Source organism: Paralichthys olivaceus, chromosome 6, assembly GCF_024713975.1.
Source record: "Paralichthys olivaceus isolate ysfri-2021 chromosome 6, ASM2471397v2, whole genome shotgun sequence".
Lineage (NCBI taxonomy): Eukaryota > Metazoa > Chordata > Actinopteri > Pleuronectiformes > Paralichthyidae > Paralichthys > Paralichthys olivaceus.
Genome location: NC_091098.1, coordinates 14259089 through 14281635, shown reverse-complemented (window position 1 = coordinate 14281635; position 22547 = coordinate 14259089). Strand labels below are relative to the sequence as shown.

General features: G+C 42.4%; 1 protein-coding gene across 2 annotated transcripts in view; it reads left to right on the top strand.

Moving 5' to 3' along the window:
- The first annotated feature begins 2253 nt into the window (after positions 1-2253).
- Positions 2254-22547, top strand: part of cpne5a (copine Va) — a 68098-nt gene continuing 47804 nt past the window's right edge. Inside the window, exons 1-5 of one of the 2 annotated variants that reach the window (XM_020089491.2) lie at positions 2254-2723; positions 14375-14415; positions 15208-15254; positions 20386-20489; positions 21588-21627. In XM_020089491.2, the coding sequence (XP_019945050.1) occupies positions 2614-2723; positions 14375-14415; positions 15208-15254; positions 20386-20489; positions 21588-21627 (342 nt within the window). In that variant the 5' untranslated portion in view covers positions 2254-2613. The remainder of the gene's footprint in view (positions 2724-14374; positions 14416-15207; positions 15255-20385; positions 20490-21587; positions 21628-22547) is intronic. The other variant, XM_020089490.2, reaches the window with a different exon arrangement.

Here is a 22547-nt window from a genome sequence, read left to right as displayed (position 1 = left end):
TGAATTCACTTTTTTTTATTACTTTCAACATTGAGAGATGTTTTTTTGATATTATGTGATCTTGTTGAAATAATAGTGCACATTAAGGGAACTTTGATCTGTGTGTGTGTGTGAACTTTGTTACAGTTTGATTGAATTTACGTGAACTACTGGGCTTGTTGGAGGTGTGCACTCCACTGAGTGTCATTCTTATCTCCTTACAGTACCCAGACTATGGTGATATGTTAGTGCTCATGTCTATGCAAAGGTGCAAATTACAGAGGTTTAAATGTAGAACAACTGCGAGACCAAGAGATCAAACTGTTATTTCGCTCTAATTGGAAGTATTTGGCACCTGATTGAACTGCACCATCTTTCTGATAACTAATCTTGCTATTTTACTCCTCTCTGAGGCTCTATGTGTTTAATTCCTCACAGAATTCATTTTTTTATGTACGTATGAGAGTTACAATACTGCCTCAATTTGAATTATTATCACTTTGGGTGTAGTGGTTTGGGTCATTTTCGCCAGATAGTTGAACTTTTTGATGAAAAGTCATATCAGACATGATTTACTATTTAAAATAGAAACAAATAAAATGTGTCTGCATGGAGGGGATCTGTAATTTGAATATAAAATATCTGTATTTGCAAAATCACAGATGTCTGCTGAATGTAGTCGACTAAATATTCCAACAATCCATTATATATATATATATATATATATATGAAATACAAATAATGATCCTGTAACGGTAAGGGTTGGTGGGTTGGGTTTGTTTGAAATAGTCACATACAGTTCTGCAGTAACTGCAACTGCCCTTAACTAGAGGTTTCTGTTCTTGTTGCTGTCGTAACTTCAGGTCTTTAGTTATGTTTGAGTTTGAGCCCTGGCCTCCTCCTGCTGATACTGAACCAGTCCTGGAGGTACCACTGCTCGCACACACGCAATCACGCATGCACAGCAGTAATTATGCTCCTGGCAGAGCTATGGGAAGCCTGGCGGCACCAGTTGGGAACAGCAGACCCACTGTGCAGGCGGCTGGGGATAGCACATTGAAGGGTGCGCGAAAAATCAACCAACCGAGGGCCACCCTGAGGCCTAATTACAGAGGGAACATGAGCAATAATGAGGCAGCATCCGAAACATGCAGCCCTCATCCCCAAATCAGCCTTCGTTTCACTCCCAGGTGTATAACTGTACATACAGCAGCACATTACCCATGTGCGTAGACCTCCCACAGTGCTCACCCTTCTGAAATGATGCTTGAGGACGATGGATAGCTTGTAGCGTGGACCACATAACCACAGTTTCTGTGGCTGCATGAGTGTTCAAGAGTGAATATGGAAGGTGCCACAGTGTGCAACATGCAGAGTATGATTATGCCACAGACGGAGGCAGTTCTGTGCGAAAACAGATGATTTGTTGAGAGTTTATTCTTCATCTCCGTGTGAGAGGAAGTTGCCTATTTACCACTAATAACTGACTGGATGATTTCAGGGGACACGGAGAGTGATTTCTTAAAAACAGTTTTGCAGGAGAGAAACAATCACTCTGACCACTGATCCTGTCATCTGTGATTTCCCAGTAGTTGGTCGAAGTGACTGATGGTGGTACCACACAGATAGACGCATACACAGTGTCCACAGAATTGCTGCAGCAGTTTACCTTTGAATTATTGGTTTCACATCTTGAATTCCTTCACATTTCACCAGGCGGATTACTGATGAATTGGAAATGGAGCTCCCCAGGGAGAATACAGCCTCCCACACAGTCTCCCGGTGATGAATATACAGTTTGTGTATTGTGTGTGTGTTGGTAAATATCAAACAACACATTTTATTGACAGGATAAACAGGAAGGAGGGTGTGACTGAAGCTGTAGGAGTTTGAGGAGCTGTCCAGATGCTGAAGGAGCATCAAGCAGCCTTTCAATTAGTGATGAGACCTGGTGGCTCTGCAGGAGCTGGTGTCATTTTAACAATCTGTGAAAATGAATCAACTATTCGTTACATGTGACCCAAAGGTTTCGCTTCAACGTTTCATTTTGACATTAATTGGAATTTCTTGAATCTATAGACAGTAAGGGGAGAGATGCTCACTCTTAATAGCTGGATCAATGCTATCATAATATTTCACCTATATAGGGATGCATCTGTTCTGAAAGAGATTATGGATGAAATACAAACTATGCACGACCCTCTGTGCTTATTTTATTTTACTGTCATAGCCTCTTAAAACCAATTTGGACCAAAATAACGATCCATCCAGTCACAGATCAATAGCTTGAATCTGTAGCGAGTGTCAGTCGCAGCCCAGCATGCAGGAGAATGCAGACACGAGGGGTGGAGTTCCCACTTTTACTTTTCCAGCGCTCCTCTGGCTGAAGAGCTCAGTCTTTGCCTGGGAAACAGCGGAGCTGGCATGTGATCCCACTTCGGTCAGATCAGTCTCCCCGGCGCTGCAGTCTCCCCACCTTTAACTTTCCATGCAGTAGTTGCCCGTCCATTGGACAGCACTTAGGAGCTTCGCTCTTGCTCGCCCGTGAGCCGCGCCGAACCTCTCCACCACCGGCTCCCCAGGTTCAGAGGGACTCGCTCGGGTCGGGGGTTGTTATTGGCCCGGGTCTCACACATGGAGGGGGACGTTATGGACAAAGTGGAGGCAACGGCGACGGTCCGTGATTTCGACCCCATCAGTGGGAGCATTCCGGCCACCAAGGTGGAGATCACCGTGTCCTGCAGGTGAGTGAGTCCACTCCGCTGCTGCTGCGTCAGGGTTTGGGCAGCTCCGCGCTCTTTGGGTGCGTTTTGCTGTGACTGGACGAGCAATTAAATGTTTGTGTTTATAAAGAAAAGCTCAATATTTGTGTTTGAAAAAAATCAATCAATTTTGCAGATTTCAACTTTTAAAAATAGTCTTTGGTAAAAAGGACCAACAGACCAGACCTCATTGTGATGTGTCAGAATTAGACATTTCCTCATTTTAAATAATGAATGAATACTGTCTATATATTTCATCGCAGTAATGTCTATATTTTCCTCAATAAATCGCTGCAAATGTGACCATCTCTGAACTTTTGCGTATTTTTGGTTTCACCCAGTTTATTTCACCATGTGCGGGTTTTCTGTTTGTTTAGATAAATCCCATCTGATCCACCGGTGAGTGCGCAGCGCTGTGTGTTTGTGCTGTGCGCGTGCCACTTTGCGTGCCATACGAGATATCGACCGTGCGTGGAGTTTGTTGTGCGTGCGAGCCCCCCCCCCCCCGCGGCTGCGTGTCATGTGAAGCTTTGCCAGCAGTTTGTTTCAGAAGTGTGAAGACCATGATTTGCACCCCCCTGCTTGTGCATTGGCGTTCTACTGTATTACCTTTGCAACCCCCCCCCCCCCAATACCATGGATGTGGCTTCAGCTGGATAGGGTGGGGATGCTGTAGTTGCAGGTAGAGTCACCATATATGCTGCAACCTATTTAGAGCAGTGGTTAGGGCGACTGGTTGGTTCATTTTTAATTATGGAAGTTGATGTTAATATGGGTTTCGTCCAGCAGTGTGTCACTTGGCCCTCATCTGCAGTGTTCAGCTGTTTGCACCTCCTGTCTACATCAGTCCTATATAAGCATTTAAATAATGATGTGTTTCCATGTGCACATGCTGCTGAAACTGATCCTGTGGCGATTTCAAAAATGAATGTACACAAAACCACAGGCTGGAGATTTATCAACCAAACACCCGCTGCTATTCTTCTCTTCTCTACGCTTCTTCTTCTAATCTCGCCTTCACTCAAGTCAGTGATTATTCATCTGGTTGTGAAAATCTGCTTCATCAGCCACTTTGGAATCTAATGTTGCTGTTGCCACGTAGGCGACCTTATAATTCACCCTGGATATTGATTCATTATACAGAATATGCACATTAATTATGCAGAATACAGAGTGGGCAGGTTGCGAGGACGGTGCAGTGGTGGGGGTGTGAAAGCAGTTTAAAGAAGATGAACACCATTGTTCCCTAGGTCCACTGTATGAAAAAGGCAAAAGCAAGTGTGTAGATGAAGCTCTTGTTGTTTGTGCTTTATCTATTTCTGGGCGTTTGGTGTGAGTTGCAGCCGGGCTGTTATTTCCCTCTTGGTACACGCTATAGTTAATGTTTTTCATACTTTTCAAGCTGGAATCTGTGTTGATGCCTCCAGGCTCTGTGGATCTGCAGCTCCCCTGTCTGTCATTAACATCTCTTCAAACAAAGACGCTCCGGCACACGATTTGATAGCAGAAGAAAAGCTCATTGCTGCTTTCACTTAGCAGCTGTGGCTCAGGAGGTTTTGCGGGTTGTCCACTAACCACAATTTTGGCAGCAGAATTTTCCAACGGCAGTGTATAATTGATGTATGATAGACAATGGGCTGCACACAGATGCACTGAATGAATGAGTGTTTGAATGGATGAAAGGCAAAAATGTTCTGTAAAGCTCTTTAACCAGTCAAGACTAAAAAAGCACCATATAAATATAAAGCATTTACCGTTCGCTTCAAGTCCTGTCTCGTCTTCTTTGTGACTCATGGGGATTGTTACTGTCTGAGGACTGTTTCAGAGATCAAGCACTGGACAGTTTGAAAGGTGAAAAAATATGAAATGCCATGCATGCAGCCATTCCTCCCCCTTATCAGCAAGTGTGTTAGTCCAATAGCAGCAAACGGAAACAATGGGTGTCGAGGGTGAGCGGCACAGGCTCTACAACTCCGTAATTGATTCAGTGAGCCTGAAAGCTTAGAGACTGCACTGTGCACAAAACTAAATTGCAGCGTGCAGCCCTGCAGGCATTGTCATAACCCTCTGCCAATATGGCAGCACGCCCCATGAAAAACTGGAGGAACTGATGCAGACAACCTCTTATCAAAACAAGTGTATATCGGCAGGATGGCACATTGTTCGCCCGTCTATGACTGTGATTGGTTTTACTCACAGGTCAGCCAGTGAGCCTAGCCGAGTGCATCTGCTCCTCTGCTGCAAGGGCTGCACTCCAGCTCCGCGATTTGACGGCTCTTCAAACAATAGTGGCCTCTGTTCCTACATCTGCCGAAACCAAACGCATGCCAGTAAATACAGTTCAGTGGGTTAGGGCCGGTGGCCCCCTGGTGATTACACAGGCGTCATCCCACCTCTTGCGTGACAGTAATGACGGTGTTCATTAGTTAATATTTAAGCAGCTCCGATGAATATTTCAGGAGTTGTCAATTCAGTTTGCCACATCATGCTTTAATCATGAGCAGAGTAGTAAATGGGAATCCTGGTGGATTGTGGAATGTGCCCTTTCTATATCTCAGCTTACCAGACCGTCTCAGAGTTCCCATGTACAATGACTTCAGGGAGGCTGGGGCTTCAGCTCTGTGAAGCACAGTTTTAGTAATGAACGCTGGAAAAAATTTGCACACTGACAAAAACCTGCAAAACCCTTAAAGGCTCGACACATGGATTTTCATTTTAAGAAAAATATTTTTCCCTGTATATTTGCTTCATCACAGTGAACATCCATGTCCAGTATTCTAGAATTGATGCCCCTGTGACCAGAATCAGGAAGAAGTAACTTGTTGATAAGCCTGACAACTCTGACAAAGGTTTACACCCTTTATCAGCAAAAAGAGCAAAATAATTTCTTTCACCCGACAGCTTACATGTTGGCATCTCTTATGGATAGTTACCATTCAGAGGGGAGGGAGGTGAAAGTAAAGAGCAGGATGATTTGGACACTATCATTTTAAGTACATGATTTTCTCTTAACATCAAAGAAAAACACCAGGGACGAGGATGCAGCCGGAATTTTGATCTTAATTTTAACGAATCAATGAGGGCGTATTATAAAAAGTTATTGGTCCTTTGCAGCGCATCAAACAGACCACATGTCTTTTGTTAAAAGTGAAATCAGCTGACAAAGCCACCCTCCCTTCCAACGCACTCTGCCTCCCACCTGACAGCTTGATCATCAAACTTTATCAGCCCCTCATTTCATCAGGATGAAGCTGCTGCATCTTGTCTGTTCCTTCCTCCGTGTCTGCCGTCGCTCTCCGGCTCACTATAACCGTTCATTTGCTGTGATAGATTGGTTCGAGTAGCATTGCATCCAATCAATGCATTCCATAGCTCGGGGATCTAACTCAGCCGGGCCGCTCTGCTCCCGAGGGATTCATTACCTGGCGAAACCAAAAGAGGTCACGTGACTGCCACAAACCTGTGACAAATGCTCTCAGGAGAGTGTTCCTGGCGCACGCGGCCACTGATTGCTGTTCCCCTGGGGGTCAGCCTGGAAAGTCAGGGCATGCTTCCCCATCTGAGGTCTTCTCCAGGCAATCGTTGCAGCAGAGGAGGAAGTTTAATGAAATCATCAGGACGATTAAGGGTGTGTGGCATCACTTCTGGATCCGTCAACAACAATAGCTTGAGTAGCGCCATTGGGATTCAAGCTGCGTAACCAACCTATTGTTTACTCGAGTGTGTTGTTATGGCCTGTAACTCTGCTGCTGTTGTTGTGTTAATAGCTGTTGTTGCTGTTAATCTCATTCAGTCGTGGTTACACATTCAATCAAACCCTGTGACCTGGTTTATCTTGTTGAAACATCCTTTTGTTTTTCCCCGGCAGGAAATAGTTGGCATTACGCAAGAGTTTGAAATATTAATAAAAGATCTCTGTCTGTGTCAGAGAGAAGTTTCAATTTGCTGTGTTTTTTTTACTCTTTAACGCTTTCTGGGTTAACACTGACCTGAGGCAACCTCCCAGCTCTTATCTTGTAGGACGGCTCGAGTCTGTGGGTGATGTGTCACATCTGTTTTGGGGATCAAGGCTGAGAGACACGAGGGTGCCAAGAGGAGGCAGATTTTTTTTTCTTTTCGTCTAATTTTGGGGATGTTCAGATTGCAGTAGGCGAGTCTCACAGGTCGATGGAGCGGATGATTATGCATGAACCCCTGACACAGTGAAAATGAGTTTGGATCCCAGACACTTGGCTTGTGGTGTCAGTGATATTAATATATTCTCATTTGGGATGTATGACAACAGAGGGGGGATCCCGCAGAAACACAGTTGTGGTGCCAGTGGTTTATAACACGCCGCCTGTTGCCTGTGTCATCTGAATGTGTTGATTGGAGTGACGGGAGAAGTCAAGAGTGCGGCGCTGCTAAAATAAATCAAAGCGGTCCCTCTTGGCTCGGAGGTATCGAGCTGCTTTTGTCACTATTTTCAGACAACCTGAAGGGTCAGCAGAGTGTGTGAGTGGATGTCGGCGTCAAGGGATGTTTGACCTAAGATCACAGCGACTCTGGGAAATATGAGAGCCAGTGGTGGATTTCTATGAAGTGTGACAGGTTGTTCAGTGAAGATTTCACCACATTATGTTGCATATGCTCAGGATCTCTTACTTGTTGACAGTCTTAGCTTATGGGCTAAGAAGCTACTCATTGTCAGCCTAAGGTGGAAATCCTTTCTAGTTACAGTCATTGTCCTGTTTATGCTAGTTTCTCCCTTGACCTGTCCAGAGTGTATCCTGCCTCTCACACAACGTCGGCTATAATTGGCTCCAGCTCCCCCTGTGACCCACAAAGGAGAATGAGGGTTTGCCTACAAAGCTGCAGAGCCGAACCACCAAATGAAAAAAAAAAAAAATCTATACATTTTGTATTTTATGCCTTTCGGTGTTAAAAAGAAATCCTGAATATCAGATCAGTGGCTTGTTCAACACAGACTAGAAACAAAGCATAAGACTTGAGGCTGCTATTCTTTTCAATTATCAATTTTCTTGAAAATTACCATTCAGTTAATAAATGTCCTCAGGGCTCAAGGGTCACAACAATGCAAACAGAGTCTGATTAAAAGCCTTGAGTATTGTGTGGCAGACACAGTTGTGTTCCTATATACAAATATAGGCACTTCATCAGCACAAGGCTTGTGGATAGAAGCTCAGAGGAAGACTGAGCTGCAGGGCTGGCAGGAGATTTAACGTCCACCATTTGATTTGATTATCCAAAGTCAGAGTGGGTAAAATTATTCAGAGAGAGCCTAATGAAGCGCAGAGTGGAAGGACAAAGTAGTGTCCATGGCATCTATGCTACTTACAGCTGACTGTCTGACAACGTAATATGCTGCATTTTACTGGAGTGAACATTTACCAGACACTGGAAAGGAGACATAATACAGAAATCTGTTTTGCCGGCTTGACTGTGCAAACTTTTCACATTAATTATACTTTTCGTTAAAACACTTTTTTGCTATATCAACAAATTAATTGTAATCTTTCCCAGTGAGCTCACCTAAAAATACACACAAATAAAATATAAATATATATATATAAATCAGAACCCTTATATATAAATAACAGAAAAATAAATCCTGAAACAAATGTTAAAAATGGTACTCCCAGAGCTCATACCTCGCCAAGGAACAACAGTCCCTTTAAATTCATTCAGAGTGCACCAAATTTCACACACATATAGATATCAGTTCCCTAAATGGGTCTGATTTTCCTCTTCATCAGGACCCATGAGTTATTTGGTAAATTGGTGAAAATGTCCTTTTTTACATAATCTTGCAATCAGACAAACAAAATGAAACATAACCTGCTTGGTGGCAGTAAAGAAAATAAAACTTCAACACATCAAACATATTGATAACTCATGGACACCTGTAGGATGATTAATGATCAGCGGATTATCAGCACCAGTGACCCACAAGATAAAAAAAACATTAAAATCCAGTAGTGCTGCTTCCATGTCGTGAAGTCACATAAAAAGGCAGTTCTGTCTGATAATCTGATTACCATGCTCTCTGTTGAGAAACCTGCCGGAGCATTTACTTACAGTCCAGTGTTTAGATTTCAAGTCGAGTGTGTGACATAAAGTGATCGTACCGCTGAATACACACAGCGCTAGTTAAGGGTTCGTCAGTCCGAGCTCATCAAGGTTTACCGCCGCCTACTTGCTGCGTCTGCCGTCACCTGTCGGGACTCATCGAGGCCTTTTATCCTATCAGGTCTGCATGCAGTCATCTCACCCCTCACTAATCTCGATTAATTAAGAGAGAATTCCTTCCATGCTTTATTATCATTATCACTATTTGAAATCAACCTGGTACCACAGCTTAACGCTGGACTGAATCCATGCACTCTTTTCTTTATGTCTCTATTTAACGATCAGTTACTGTCATTTCAAAGCTAAAACCTGAATGAGATTAGGGCTGCTTTACTGTGCCTGACTTGTTCCTCTGGTCTAGTAGTGCTTTATGTTGCCTGTCTGAAGTACACTGGTAATGTGCGCCTGCAAGAGAGATTTACAGCCTGGGGTTTTTTTCAGATGGAACAGAAAGATGAAATTGGCATGAATTCATAGTGGGCTGAGTGCACCGTGCACTCCGAGCTGTCACAGTGTGCAATTAGCAGTGATATTATTCCCAGGTCAGACATTAGTCACACACCGAAAGTCACCCGGAAACAGGGAGTCACATCGTAGTCACATTCACATTTATTACACGAGCAGAAGAGCCGTTGTATGACTGAGATTCTGTCAGTGCCTGTGAGACAGTCTCCCTGGCAGAGGGATCTCAGGTTGGAAGGAGACAGAATAATTAAACAGGTGGAGGAGGAGGAGAAGAAGAAGACACCTGGTGGCATCAAAGTAAAGGTCAGCAGATGGGGTCTGTCACTGGATGTAATAGAGCGGTTTTCATCTTTCTTTTTTTTGGGGGGGATCACGACACAGACAACACTACATCATCATCTATCACAATGCAGGGATTCACTTATGCGATTCAGATACATATCATTCTACTAATTACATGCACTATAGAGCTCCAGGTTTTTTTCAGTTGTTTATTTCGTTTGTTTTAATTTCAGCCTGTATCTAATAAGTTCTCCCGACAGATAAATTGTAAATTCGATTTTGTAAATTAACGCCCCCAAGGAAAACTCAACATTTCGGTTTCTTTGAAGGAATTCCATCGGTTTCTATCAAAGGCTGGATGAACCCCTGCAGCAGCGAATGTGTTTCCCGTTTTGTTCTCTGACCTTGTGACCCCTGAGATGCGGCTTAAGGTTGTATTAGACAAAAAAGTGGACCTCCTCCCCCTGTGGTGAGTGAGTGGAGAGAAAATGTGTGTTCTCAAAGAAAGAGTAGAAGGCCGCCGGCAGGGGGAAAGTGAGAGTGAAATGAGAGTGAAACCATTCTTCATTTTCTGCTCCCAGCCATCTCCTATTGTTTCTAACGTGACAAAGAGACTTTCCTCCCTCTAACCCACTCACAGACTCTCAAGCTTCCATTTGCTGTTAAGAAGCAATGAGGTAGCAGTTCATATTGGATCAAGTGAAATTAATTTTCATCAATAGCAATTTAGGAAATGTGTATTGCTTATGCCTTGTGTAAACACTGAGGAGGTATAACACAGTGTAACAACATAACAAAGTGTTTGTCATTCTCTGCTCATACAGAAGAGTTTATAATTACAACCTTATTGAGGAGTGAAAATCAGACTTATATTTTACATTTATTGTGATTATTATCAAAAGTGACTCATTTGAAAAACGTATATCCCGGCCCTACGTGTGAATGTGGATGTAGCCCTAGAATTTCCCACAAAATATAAAATAAATATGTGAGAAGAGGAGATTATCACACATAGAGATTTAATGAAGGCGGCGACATCAAGAGGAATAATAAAAGTGGTGTTAGCCAATTTCTGGATTCCCGTGTTTCAAGTTACACTGACCACTAATGATCTGAAACCAGGTTGGTACATGAAGTGTGCGAATGAAATATAGCTGAATCTAATTACATTTGTCCTACTTTCAATGAACTTCATCCTCATCGACCAACTTTTTCTCTACAGGAGCTTTGGGATAATGATCTTCTTCTCTTATCCCACTGAGGTTTGTGGAGAGGTGTGGTTACCTTTTGAAACAGGCAGATTATCTGATATGTTAATTCTCATCCTGCAGTGGTCTCTGGCCATGTGCACAGTAAGATGGTGGATTAATTTGTGTTGGTGTATAGGCGTGAATACTAATCACTTCTTCTCAAGTGAAATAGGAAGTCACGTTTCCCCATTTTCCCTGTGCATGTGCACTCTCCTCAGAACTGAGACACAGGAAAAGGTGATGGACGATCTAATTGTCTGAGGGTAACAGATGCCAGACTGTAACAGGTGGATATAAAGAGGCAGTTAGTCACGGATGACGTTGTTATCTCCAGCGATAATTACGCTGATAATGTTCCAACTCTTGTCAGGTTAAGCTCAAGTCTAATAACGGACGAAAGCTGCATCTATTATCCCCCCACGTACCCCTGTGACAGAGGATTTCATGTCCACGATCGACGTGCACATGAATGATGTCCTGTTGCTTGGATTCAGTCCTGAAATCTAATCTATATTCATTGAAATCTTGGCTGTCCCCTAAAGGGATGAGGATTGTTCAGAACTGCAAGTTATTTATTGACACAGCTCGGCAACCAGAAACAAGACATATTTATACTCTCGGCTCTTACATTACATTGATATGCTAATGTGGCAGTTGTGGCCATCTGGAAAGTGTTGCATAAAATGTTAAATGAAGGTGACTGATGGTGGAGTCGTCCTATATTTCGAAGGTAATGTCTGTTTGATTAGATCTTGTGCAGTGAGAGGAGGGAATGAGCAGAGTTGTTGGGGAAAAAAATCGCAGAATTTAAAAAAACATGAAATCCAGCCTGGAAAAGGCAAAAAAATCAAAATAAAATATGTTAATGCTGATTGCGATTCTTATCTTGAATGAGACAATCAGCGAGAGTCTGGCTGCTTGGAAACATGTTGGATGATGATCAGTCTCGGTGAATGGAATATCTGCGCAGTGAGTGAAGTTTGTGCCTTGGTTGATGATGCTGAGACTGTTGTATCCTGGCAGGCTGCTGTAGCCTGTTTTTACTTTGGCTGTGGTTCAAACTGAGGGAGACGTAACAGAAACTGAATGAGCGTGACATAGATAACTCCACAAGAGCCGAATCTGAGGTGAAAAAAACAATACGACACACATACATGGAGCACGCTCTGGCCTCCAGAGACTCTTGGACACTGCAGTGAATATAAAATGAGCTTCTAATTTAGCCCAGGGATGCATAGTGATAGGCCTGTATGTATTGATAGTACCATGTTGCAGTGAGCAGTGAAATCCTCATGCAGTATGTAGTGTGCGTTGTGGCTCTATGCTTACTGCCCTGAGGTCAGAGCCACCAAAGCACAAACCAGCTCCTCACCTCCGTGCTGCAGTGATGCTGAGCTGATGTTTACACTTACCTCTGTGTTGTTGTCAGTGCTGATGGATAAACCGTATTTTTCGTCAGCGTGATGTGATCATGAACATGAAAAACCTGCTTTTTATAAGACTAAAAGACAACACCTGAGACAAATAAATATCTGATCCTTTGTGTTCTTTATGGTTGCACAGCAAGCTCTCCTCTCTGACACTGGCATTATGCATCAGAGCTGGAGGGTGATCCAACTGTGTCAGCCTCAGCACTGGAAACAACATTCATCCAGACACAGCTCCTGGAGGAGCTGGTAAAAGTCCCTGAGCTGTGTGCTCTTCTGGATGTGCTTGTGGGTCCAAACACAACAGTGCTGGTCTTCACAAAGATATCTGTACAAATCACACACTGGCCAGGGGTGAACAGTAGACAGGTGGTGATGGAGACCAGAGAGATCTCTCGAGTTGACTATGCTGTAGCTCTAAATGGTGTTAAAACTTTATTAAGTAAAAAGCCAATAATCTCACCACCTGTTCAACAAGCTTTAAACACAAGAAGAAGAAGTGATATTTTCAACCTCCCCATCCACCACTGTATATGTTTTACACAATGCGCTTGTTAAAGACATAGTGAAGCTGTATGTAGACCGCTTGGTTTATTTGCCACATATCTTCGAATATGTCCGATTTTTGTAAATTTACAGCTACAGGATGATAGCAGCCGCCCCCTCACATGAAGCTTCACCTGCAGGGGATGAGTCCACATCAGCAGCAGAGGTGGAGGAGGAGGAGGACAGAGGAGAGGACGATACTGAATGATGTCTGTGTTCATGTTCACGCAGCTTCACCCAGTGTTTTCATGTCAGGAATATCATTTAGTTTATTGACATCCTACTTTTCCAGAGGGTTCAGATTTAGTTTATATTGTGCTGCTCCCTGAGTTTTTATTTATTCTAATTCTAAGTAATGTTTTTTTTATAGATCCAATAGGAGTATAAACAAAGAACGAGATGAGGTGTGTACTGTATTGATAAAATAAATATATGCTTATGAGATAACCCCATATAGCTGCAGCCTGCATAAGCCCATGCATTCACTCAATCAGCATGCAAACCTGTGACTTATCATATGTAGCCCTGGAGGATCGGGCCACACATTCACACCATTTGACTAATCAGATGAAGCCCCAGCTAGCCATCAGATACTGGCTGAGGAAGACATAGGAACTGTATTGGCACGCTTCAATATTTGTTTATTTATCACATGTCTTATCGTCACTGTAATAATGTTATATCGCACATAACAGATTTTCCCCATATGGTGCAGGGTTAGTTGTCATGGATGTATGAAGAAAAATGGTTATTTCGTTCGAAGACAGACCATTCATTCCAAAAGTTCCTTGGATGCTCATATTTTTTATTACCCATGTCACAATAATTGTCATTATCAAAAATCTAATTTATTTTCTTGGTTTTTCAATTAATTTCAGAACCAATGTCCAAAATGCAAATATATGTAGTGTCATAAAATACAAAGAAAAGCACACAATTTTCATATTTCTCATATAATATTTTCCATAAATGTCCATAAATGATTCATCACTTATCAGGAGAAGTCGCCCTGCAGGATAACAATTTTAAGTCAACTTGTTAGTGCAGCCATCAAAAAACATATTCAATCACAGAGGAATAACATTTTTGGAGAATTAATGAATTATTTTTTATACGAACAGTTTCGTTTGTTTTCTTTCTGTGCTCAATTTTGTCTCTGACTATAAACTATCCGGCATAGTCTCATACCGTCTTGTTATAATGTGCATATCATGATTTTCAATATTCTCTGTGTGTTTTCTATCGATGCAACTGAAAAACATGTTCTCTCCTTAGAATGAATGTGTTGGACTGTGTAGCCTGTTTGTCCTCAGTGTCCTTTCACTGAGCTCCAGCCTGCTTATTGTTCTGCTCTCAACTATTCAAGGACAGTATGATTCATGTGAGGTTAAGTGTGGTTGTAAATGACTACGTGGTTATCTCGTAGCTCTTTTTATATATTGTTTGCATTCTAGACGAAACATTTACATGTACAAATTAACATGGAGCTAAATGGGATTTTATTTTGATATGTACTTGTTTCCTCCTCCCACAGGAACCTCTTGGACCGAGACACTTTCACCAAGTCTGACCCATGTAAGTTTTTCTACCATGATAATTGCAGCATAACGTTTCATTGCTCAGTTTCTTTGACACCCCCTCTCCTTTCAGCTTTAACTTTGATTCATTTTCAAAGTATTCCTTCAAGATCTGCATATCGTCTGCACAGTAATATGACAACCTTTGCTCACTCAGAGCTACAGAAAGTGCCTTTATGCTCGCAGGGTATAAACGCCAGCCTTTGAATACAGATGGGTTTCTTTTTGTGAGACACACAGGGAACGGCTATAAAGGAATTTTCTTAGATCCTTCCTGCAGGATAGACAATAATGGGGGCATTTAACATAATAAGGGGAGGAGGCTCAAGGCCTTTGTATAAACCGGCTACTGTGGAAATATCACACATGCCCTGTTTTGTATTCGTCTGAAGATGAACCTTGGGATATATGTTGGGTCACGTAGCGTTAGCGTCGCAAAATCAAATAGGAGTCAGGAGATTCCCATCGTTCGGGCTGTGTTTTGATTGCATGCCTTCGATTTGTGCTCCAGGAGCTTTCAATCTCACCTCAGGGTTTTGTTCTTTGCATGTGGACATCACACTCAGAATATGATGCAGCATGGATCATCAAGCTCGGTACTTCATTTATGCTGTCGGGGCGTGGCAGGATGATAAATGATGAATGTCAGCAAAGGAGGGACATAACAAACAGTGTTTGAATAAATGGACTGCTTGATTGAGATTGTTTGGTGACAATGTATTCCCCTGCTCACCCTCTTCTTTTTCTCTTTACCTCTTCTTCCTCCTCCTCCTCCCCCTCTCCCTCTCAGTGGTTGTGTTGTACACCCAGGGCGTGGAGACCAAACAGTGGAGAGAGGTAAGAGATCACATCGCTTCTGTCAACACAACTCAATCAGTCTGTCTCCTCACCATGACAGCCTGCTCCCTGTTTACAGACCCCTGCCAGTTTCCTCTGAGGGTAAATGCTGTGAGTGCCAATCATTTTCAATTGATTGACCCTGTGAATACCCATGTGCTGGTCAGCACTGTTAGCTGTGACTGATAGGACTGATTAAGGTGATAGCTACACGTATCGATAACGATTTACCTCTGCGTATGACTCCCCCTGGCCGCTGGCAGCTGGGATTAAATTAGATGAGAGAGGCAGATGAAGTGGAGGGAGGAAGAGATTTCTGTGAGACATAGGGTCCTTCTGGGATTATTATTTGTCCCCATAATCTGAATGGATGGGCATACACAGAAATGGCAAATTAAATTACATCTCAGTGGGGAATACTTGTTAAATCCTCTCTTTTACTTCAAAGGCAGCCCAATCATACTTTGAACATTAAACACATTTCAAAAACTAAAATCCAGCAGAGTGAGAGATATGCACAGTGGATACTGTGTCAACACTGTCAAAGACTTTGTAGGATGAAATGTTTTGCTTCTGCTTTAAAGCTCAAAATGTTGTTTTGATTGAATGGGATGTTTTTTGACTCCACATAGACCTTGGTGTCACGCTGCTGCACAAGTGTCACAACAGATTTCCTCAATTCAAACTGAAGAATTTGAGGTTTCACCTTTGTGTGGGTTCTTAGAAATAGAGGAAGGTTTTAACATGTTTGAGTAAAGAGAAACTTTTAAATCTCAATATGGCCTGCAACACACTAATGTTTGGCCTGCTGCACATGTGGGGACCATCACTGACATAATGTAGTAGATAAGATTGATATCTCTCATGCCTGCAAGGTTAATATAAAGCTGCAGCTGGGAGACCATTAGTTTAGTATAATGACCATGTAGGGGTGAAACAGGTGAAATCTGGTCAGCAGCACCTCTAAAGCACACTCACAAACCTTTAATATTAACATTATATATTGTTTGTTGGATCCATATAAGGTCAAGTCACAGTTTGGCCAGAGCAATAACATCCAGGAGCCAGTTATCTAGTCCACATACCACACTCTTCTCATCTTATTCTCAGCAAGAGAGTGGATAAGTGCATTTTCCTAAATGTCAAACTATTGCTTTAACCCTCCAATAATCCTTCTGAATGAGTGAAGAGGGGCCAAGGTGTCAAACAAGTGCTTCTCACAAAGATAGAGGAACAACAGCACAGTCAGACCAAGTGCTTCACATTTAAATTGAAGTCATGGATGGTTTCACAGCTCATTGTTGTTAACGTTTACATTTTCATCTTGAGTATCGTTGTCCACTTTCTCATTTTTATGGCTACATCTACACTGCTACATTTTCCTCGCAAAGTACATATCTCTGCTACAGATAGGTCTGGTGTCCACGCTACTCAGAGTTTTAGAGCCGCTTAACGGGAGATGTTTGGAAACACTGCTGGCCCCGTTTGAGTTTTAAAAAAATTTTAGTCTTTGTAGACCGAAACTGAGATGTTTTGAAACAACAGCTTGCTGATTGGGTCTTTTCGTTCACAACGTAGCCTTCACTGATTCGTCAGGCTCCTAACCCTAAAACAACCGACATTATCCTCAGCTACCAGTGTAGAACGCAACATGGGTAATCGATTACAAGCATTGCTGACCCTGTTGTCTTTGCTAACAGCTATTATTCAAGCAATTACTGTGTACACTGGCATGTGGAAGCCTAGTGAATGTGTTTTTAGCCGTGTTAGTATGGACGAGGATTAGAACTGATGCAGAGCTAAAAAGCCTGTGTGGACAGAGATTGTTTTAGTTTGAAAAGCCACGTTCAAATGGAAAAGTAGGAATATGGATGTAGCCTGTTTTCATTTCATTGTAATGTCTATGTCATTGTTGTTTATTTTTGTTATCTATCTTGGCTCTTGTGTGTAATCAGTGTTTGTCTGTTGTTTCTAACCTGACTGCATTATACATATACATATATATATATTTCCCAGCAGAGACAATTAAAAGACTGACTGATGGATTGATAGACTTATTGATAGTGTGATTGATTGTAACACAGTGCAACACTGTGTTGTTCTTCCTCAGCCAGACGGTGATTAACATACAAATGTACTGAAGCATGGTGCAGTGCAGTGTTGAGGCGAGAAGAGCCTCCTACAGCTGTCACCTCTAGTTACTCTGGCCCACCTCGAGCTTCCGGGCCGTGGGTGCAGCCTCAAAGCGTCTCCCTGAAAGAGATAACGGCCTGTGTTGTTGTAACAGACGACAGACGAGAGCCTTGTCAGCACCGCAGTGAACCTCTGGTGTATTGATAAAGCTAAGCGCCCCTCTTGCACCCCGTGGTGTAATTTGTTTTTGTCCTCCTGAGAGTAGATATGGTCAGGGCAGCTTTCACTGTGCCACCAACCGTCAGTTATCCAGTTACAAACCTCCAACGTCTGCTAGTCGCTCACATTCCTCCATTAAGAGATGAATAGGAAGACAAATCTTATGGATCTATTGGATTTTGATTCTCGGGGGTTGTCATCATCTGCTCCCTTTAAGGACCTGTGCCCCAGTGAATAATTTAGTCAGCATCCATGGTCGAATACATAAAACTGTAGGTGCAACCCATTACTCTGTTACCACATGACAGCTAAGTCTTAATCCTCAACTCCCCTCATTTATTATTACTCCTGGTGCATGACAGGTTTTTCCCTGTGGACCCCTTTCACTCAGCTGGGCAGTGGACGTAATATAACCTCCCTAAATTCAAGCAGGACCTGGCCTTTCCACTTCCTGTCAAAGTCATGGGCTTCATCTTTCACCAAGATGAATTTTCTGACACTGCAGCTCACAATTTATCCTAGTTAGGGTTATTGGAGGTGAGGAAATACTGCCAGCTCCCAGATATCCACATACCCCATTTTTTTAAGTTGACAGTTAATTGTAGTGCTTTCGCAGCTCTGGCTTTTCAGGCAAAATGTGTACTTGCCAAAGTAGGAGTAAAATGTGAAGTGGTAGATCTGTTATTTCCTCGGGTGGCTGTTCTTTGTTCTGGTGCTGATTCATCTTCCTTTGTTAAGTTTGGCCTGTGACCAAAGTGAATATCCCATCCGGCCACCTGCTGCCACATTCATCTCCTGTCACTGAAATAGGTTTTTGTCGGCTTGGTGGAGATTTCACCTCCTTTGCATCTGCTGGAACAATGGAGCTCTCTCTTTTTCTGACAGGAGGAGTGAGAGAAGAGGCAGTGCCACACAGTAGTTAAACTTTTATAGGCTTAGACACACTTTTATTTTTGATGGCAGCTCACACTTCAGCAAATCCACTCTCGCAATCCAGCCTGACTGGCCATCTATTGCACAGGTGTGATGTTCCTCCTGTGGTCCCATGCTGTGTCACAATTTGCATTCTTCCATAGTCACTTTTTATTTTGTGTGTTCAAGCTGTCAAGTAATATGCAGTAGTAATCAATATGCACCTATATCAGTCAAAAAGTTGAATGTAAAACACAGATCTTCTCTCACCTTCAACCGTCACCATCGTGGCAATGAAGCAAAAGTGAAATTTGCCAAAAGTTTGCAAATATGGCAGCCAAGGAAGGAGGACACATCGATGGTGCAGAAGCAACAAAACATATATTTTAGGTCAGATGAGCAGTGTGTAGATATTTGGCAGGAAGGAATTCTGGTCATGTTTTGCCATCGCCATTTCCACTAAGAGTAAAACATTTGTTTTTGCTCTGGGACAACAATGTTAGAAATCACTCACTACCACTGGTTGAAGAAGCCCTCAAACATTATAGGAAAGTAGAAGTACATATAAGATGTTAAAGTGCCCCATCAACATTTCTACCTGGGTAAAAGTACTGAGTGTACCCTATTCCCTAATGCTACTACATCATTAACCAAGCCTACCTTGTATTCTCTTTAATACAACAATAGTACAGACTGAATTGATGAAGAATACTGAAGATGATATAAAACATATTGTGGTGTTAGTTAAAAGCTGAGTTTCAGCGTCGACCCCTCCTGAATTCAGTGGTTCTTCTTCAGCATTGATTCTGCTGCTGCAGGAGGCGGGGTCTAATGTTACCTGCCCGCTCTGATTGGATCAATGGACTGATTTCACTGTAACTATTGAAAACATAAGGCAGTGCATGGTAGAATAGTAGTGGAGTAGATAGTAAAGATATTTGCTCATCGTGGAATAAAAGTGAAAAGTACCTGAAAATAAATGCAATTAAGTAAAGATACATGAAAGTATTTTGGTACAGTAATGAAGTAAATTGTCTTTGCTACATCTCACCACTGCACACTTACACTAGAGTATACTGATTGAAATGACTGAAGTATCCTATTTGAGACACCCCCCCATGGTTTCACCTCCACTGGATGTAATCACAAAGGTGTTAGTCAGTAATCCTGCTGTTTCAACTCGTCATTAAGCCCCGACCACAGCTATTATAAATTCACTGTGTCAGTTTATGGCAACACTTTCTACTGGGGATATTTTATTTATGCAGGTCCAACTTTGAATTATTCATCCTGGATGGTGTGCTCATGTGTGGCGGGTGACACTCTGTGTCCGTTGATTTGTTTATCAGCACATCACCCCATCAGAGGGTCTTGCTCTGTAACACTGACAAATCCTCTACTTCGGTCGCCCTTCCCAGCAGGTTCCAATTTCCTTCCGAACACCGCAGAGCAGGAGACGGTTTTCCATCCTCCCCTATGTGACACTTCCCCCTGTGCAGAGAGAAACTGTGAAAATGACAGTTTGCCTTTGTTCCGTCATCGCCTCGTTCCCTTCTCTCTGTTTTGAAGATGTGACAGTAGTGTGATTGTGTTATTAATTAAATGAGTGTAATTAGACTTGTGCTTTCCTCACTCACCCACCAGCACAATTAGAAGAGGTGGAGCTGTAGAGATCATTGACTTATTTTAATCAAATCTGAACTTATCTGGAGCTGTGACTTTCCCAGGGATGTTAGGGGCGGGGTGAGGTAATAGAGTGGTACATGTCACAATTCTGAGTGACTGCATGATGTGTTGTGTGCTCTGTGCTGTTACATCTTCCTCGTCTTTATCTTTCACCCCCCCCTCTCTCCTGGTTCTCATCTAGTTTGGCAGAACGGAAGTGATAGACAACACTCTCAACCCAGACTTTGTCAGGAAGTACATCCTGGACTACTTCTTTGAGGAGAAGCAGAACCTGCGCTTTGACGTGTGAGTTATTTACTCTGATGCTCCTCTGAGGATACACTCCGACATGTGCCGCCCTTTTTCTCACCTGGTCCTCCAGTTCCTCCTTTTGCCTTCAACTCAAGCTTAACATCCTCTTCCTCACTCTTCATCCACTCTGCCTCTCATTTTCTCCCCCTCTCTCTCTAAGTCCTTTTTTTACCCTCCCTCTCTCTTTCCTCCATCATCACCAGCTTCGCTCTCTCCTGAGGAATTATTCATTGGTGCAGTGTCTCAATAGTCGCTTGTGGAAGGCAGATTGGTATAAGGGTAATAAATATTTCATACAAAGTTTTATCCTTAATCTCCCTTCTGCTAAGAAAAGCGAACGCCTGAGACGAAGTCCTATGAAACTCACTGAGACCCCTTGTCTTCTCCCTCTTTCACATCGAGCCACCTTTTCCCTCTTGAAAAGGTCAGACGAGTGAGAGGGTCAGGAAGGTGTGCTTTCATTTCAAGATCCCTCAGAACAGAATCAGCATAATTTCCTCCTCCTCATGTTAAAGAGATATGCCTCAGAAAAAAATCCCCATATATTTCTTTTTCTTCCCTCCCCCTCAAGTCCCCGTGGACCAGCAGTACGTATCGCACCACAGGTCTCTAAGGATTTTAAGACACTTAATGAATTCATTAGGCGTGCTATCATAGTGCAACCATGGAACAGCAAAGGAGTGAGAGCATCCCCTCACAATTAGTGTTTCTCATTTACATCTCTCCTTTATCACAGAGGTGGGAGCCGGTGCATACTTAGGCTTAATTACTTTTACATTAAGTTTGACTGGCAGAAGCGCAAAACTTTGTTATGCATTGGAAGATTGTTTTAATTCGATCCCCCCCGGCATAGAGCGGAAATTACATTGATAAACTATAGAATGACTTCCCTTAATTAACTGTCACATTATTGCTTGCATTTTTTTTTTTCCTCGGGCTGCTCCCCTTTGCTTTCACTCCATGACCCAGGTGTGTGATTGACAGGCAGAAATTGTCCAGACTGCAGCCAGTGTCTCTTTATTTGACTCAGTCGTCATTTCTGAGATCCTGTTGTTTTGCCATAACTGATTCGTTGCCTCTTTTTGATTTCAGGTACGATATTGACTCTAAAAGTCCAGATCTGGCAAAGCATGTAAGTGAAGATCTTTATTGTCTTTATGGACCAGGATCCCAATTTAATATTCTTCCTTTGAATTTGCTTGAATTGTGCATGTCTTGACTATTTGGGTTGTGTGCAAGCCAATGTTTTCAATCACGTCACACAATATAATGAGATAATAATGACAGAATTACGCCTCATCTGCCAAAGAAAATGTTAACTTTTCTTTACCTCCCATCTTCTAAAATGAGGTGTTTTATTTCTCCAGAGCAATAACAACCAAACTTTCACTGGCATCTGGCACATACTCATTATCTTTTTTTAAATTAGAAATGAAGCATTGCACATTATCAAAGCTTTTCGACGCATTTCCCTACGTGCTCCGTGGTGTTGTTTGCAATTTAGATTTAGATTTTCATTTCCAAGACAGCATGCATTAATTCAAAACAATATAAATTTATTTTGAAAATGGAAGTCTGAGAGGGGAGAGTACTTTGTTGAAGAACATACATTCAGGTAAACAGCTCATTCAAGGTGAATGTATGTTATTGTCATAATTCATGCTAAAAGCTTTGATAAATTAACTCCTACGCATATTATACAGACGCGTAATGAATGTGTTTGTAGCACTTGATTTGCATACGACCAGAATCTTTTATCATTAACTCTGCTTCCATCAGTGTGATGCTCGTTTGTGATGCTTTTCCATTGTGTTCACACAGTTTCTACCTTTTGCTGCTTTTTCTTCTCTGGAGCTCATTTTCTCTTTCTCTGAGACGCTGTGACTCTTTGTCTCCACTGTGCACGCTCTGCCTTTCTGCTCTTTCACACATCCACTTTTGCTCTTCTTTCTTGCACGAGGTTGATTAACGTCTGGTATTTGAGTCATGTGCCTTCTGTTCCATGATATGCTCTGTTGTGTCACTTCTTGCTGCTTGGTCTCTCTCTTTTCC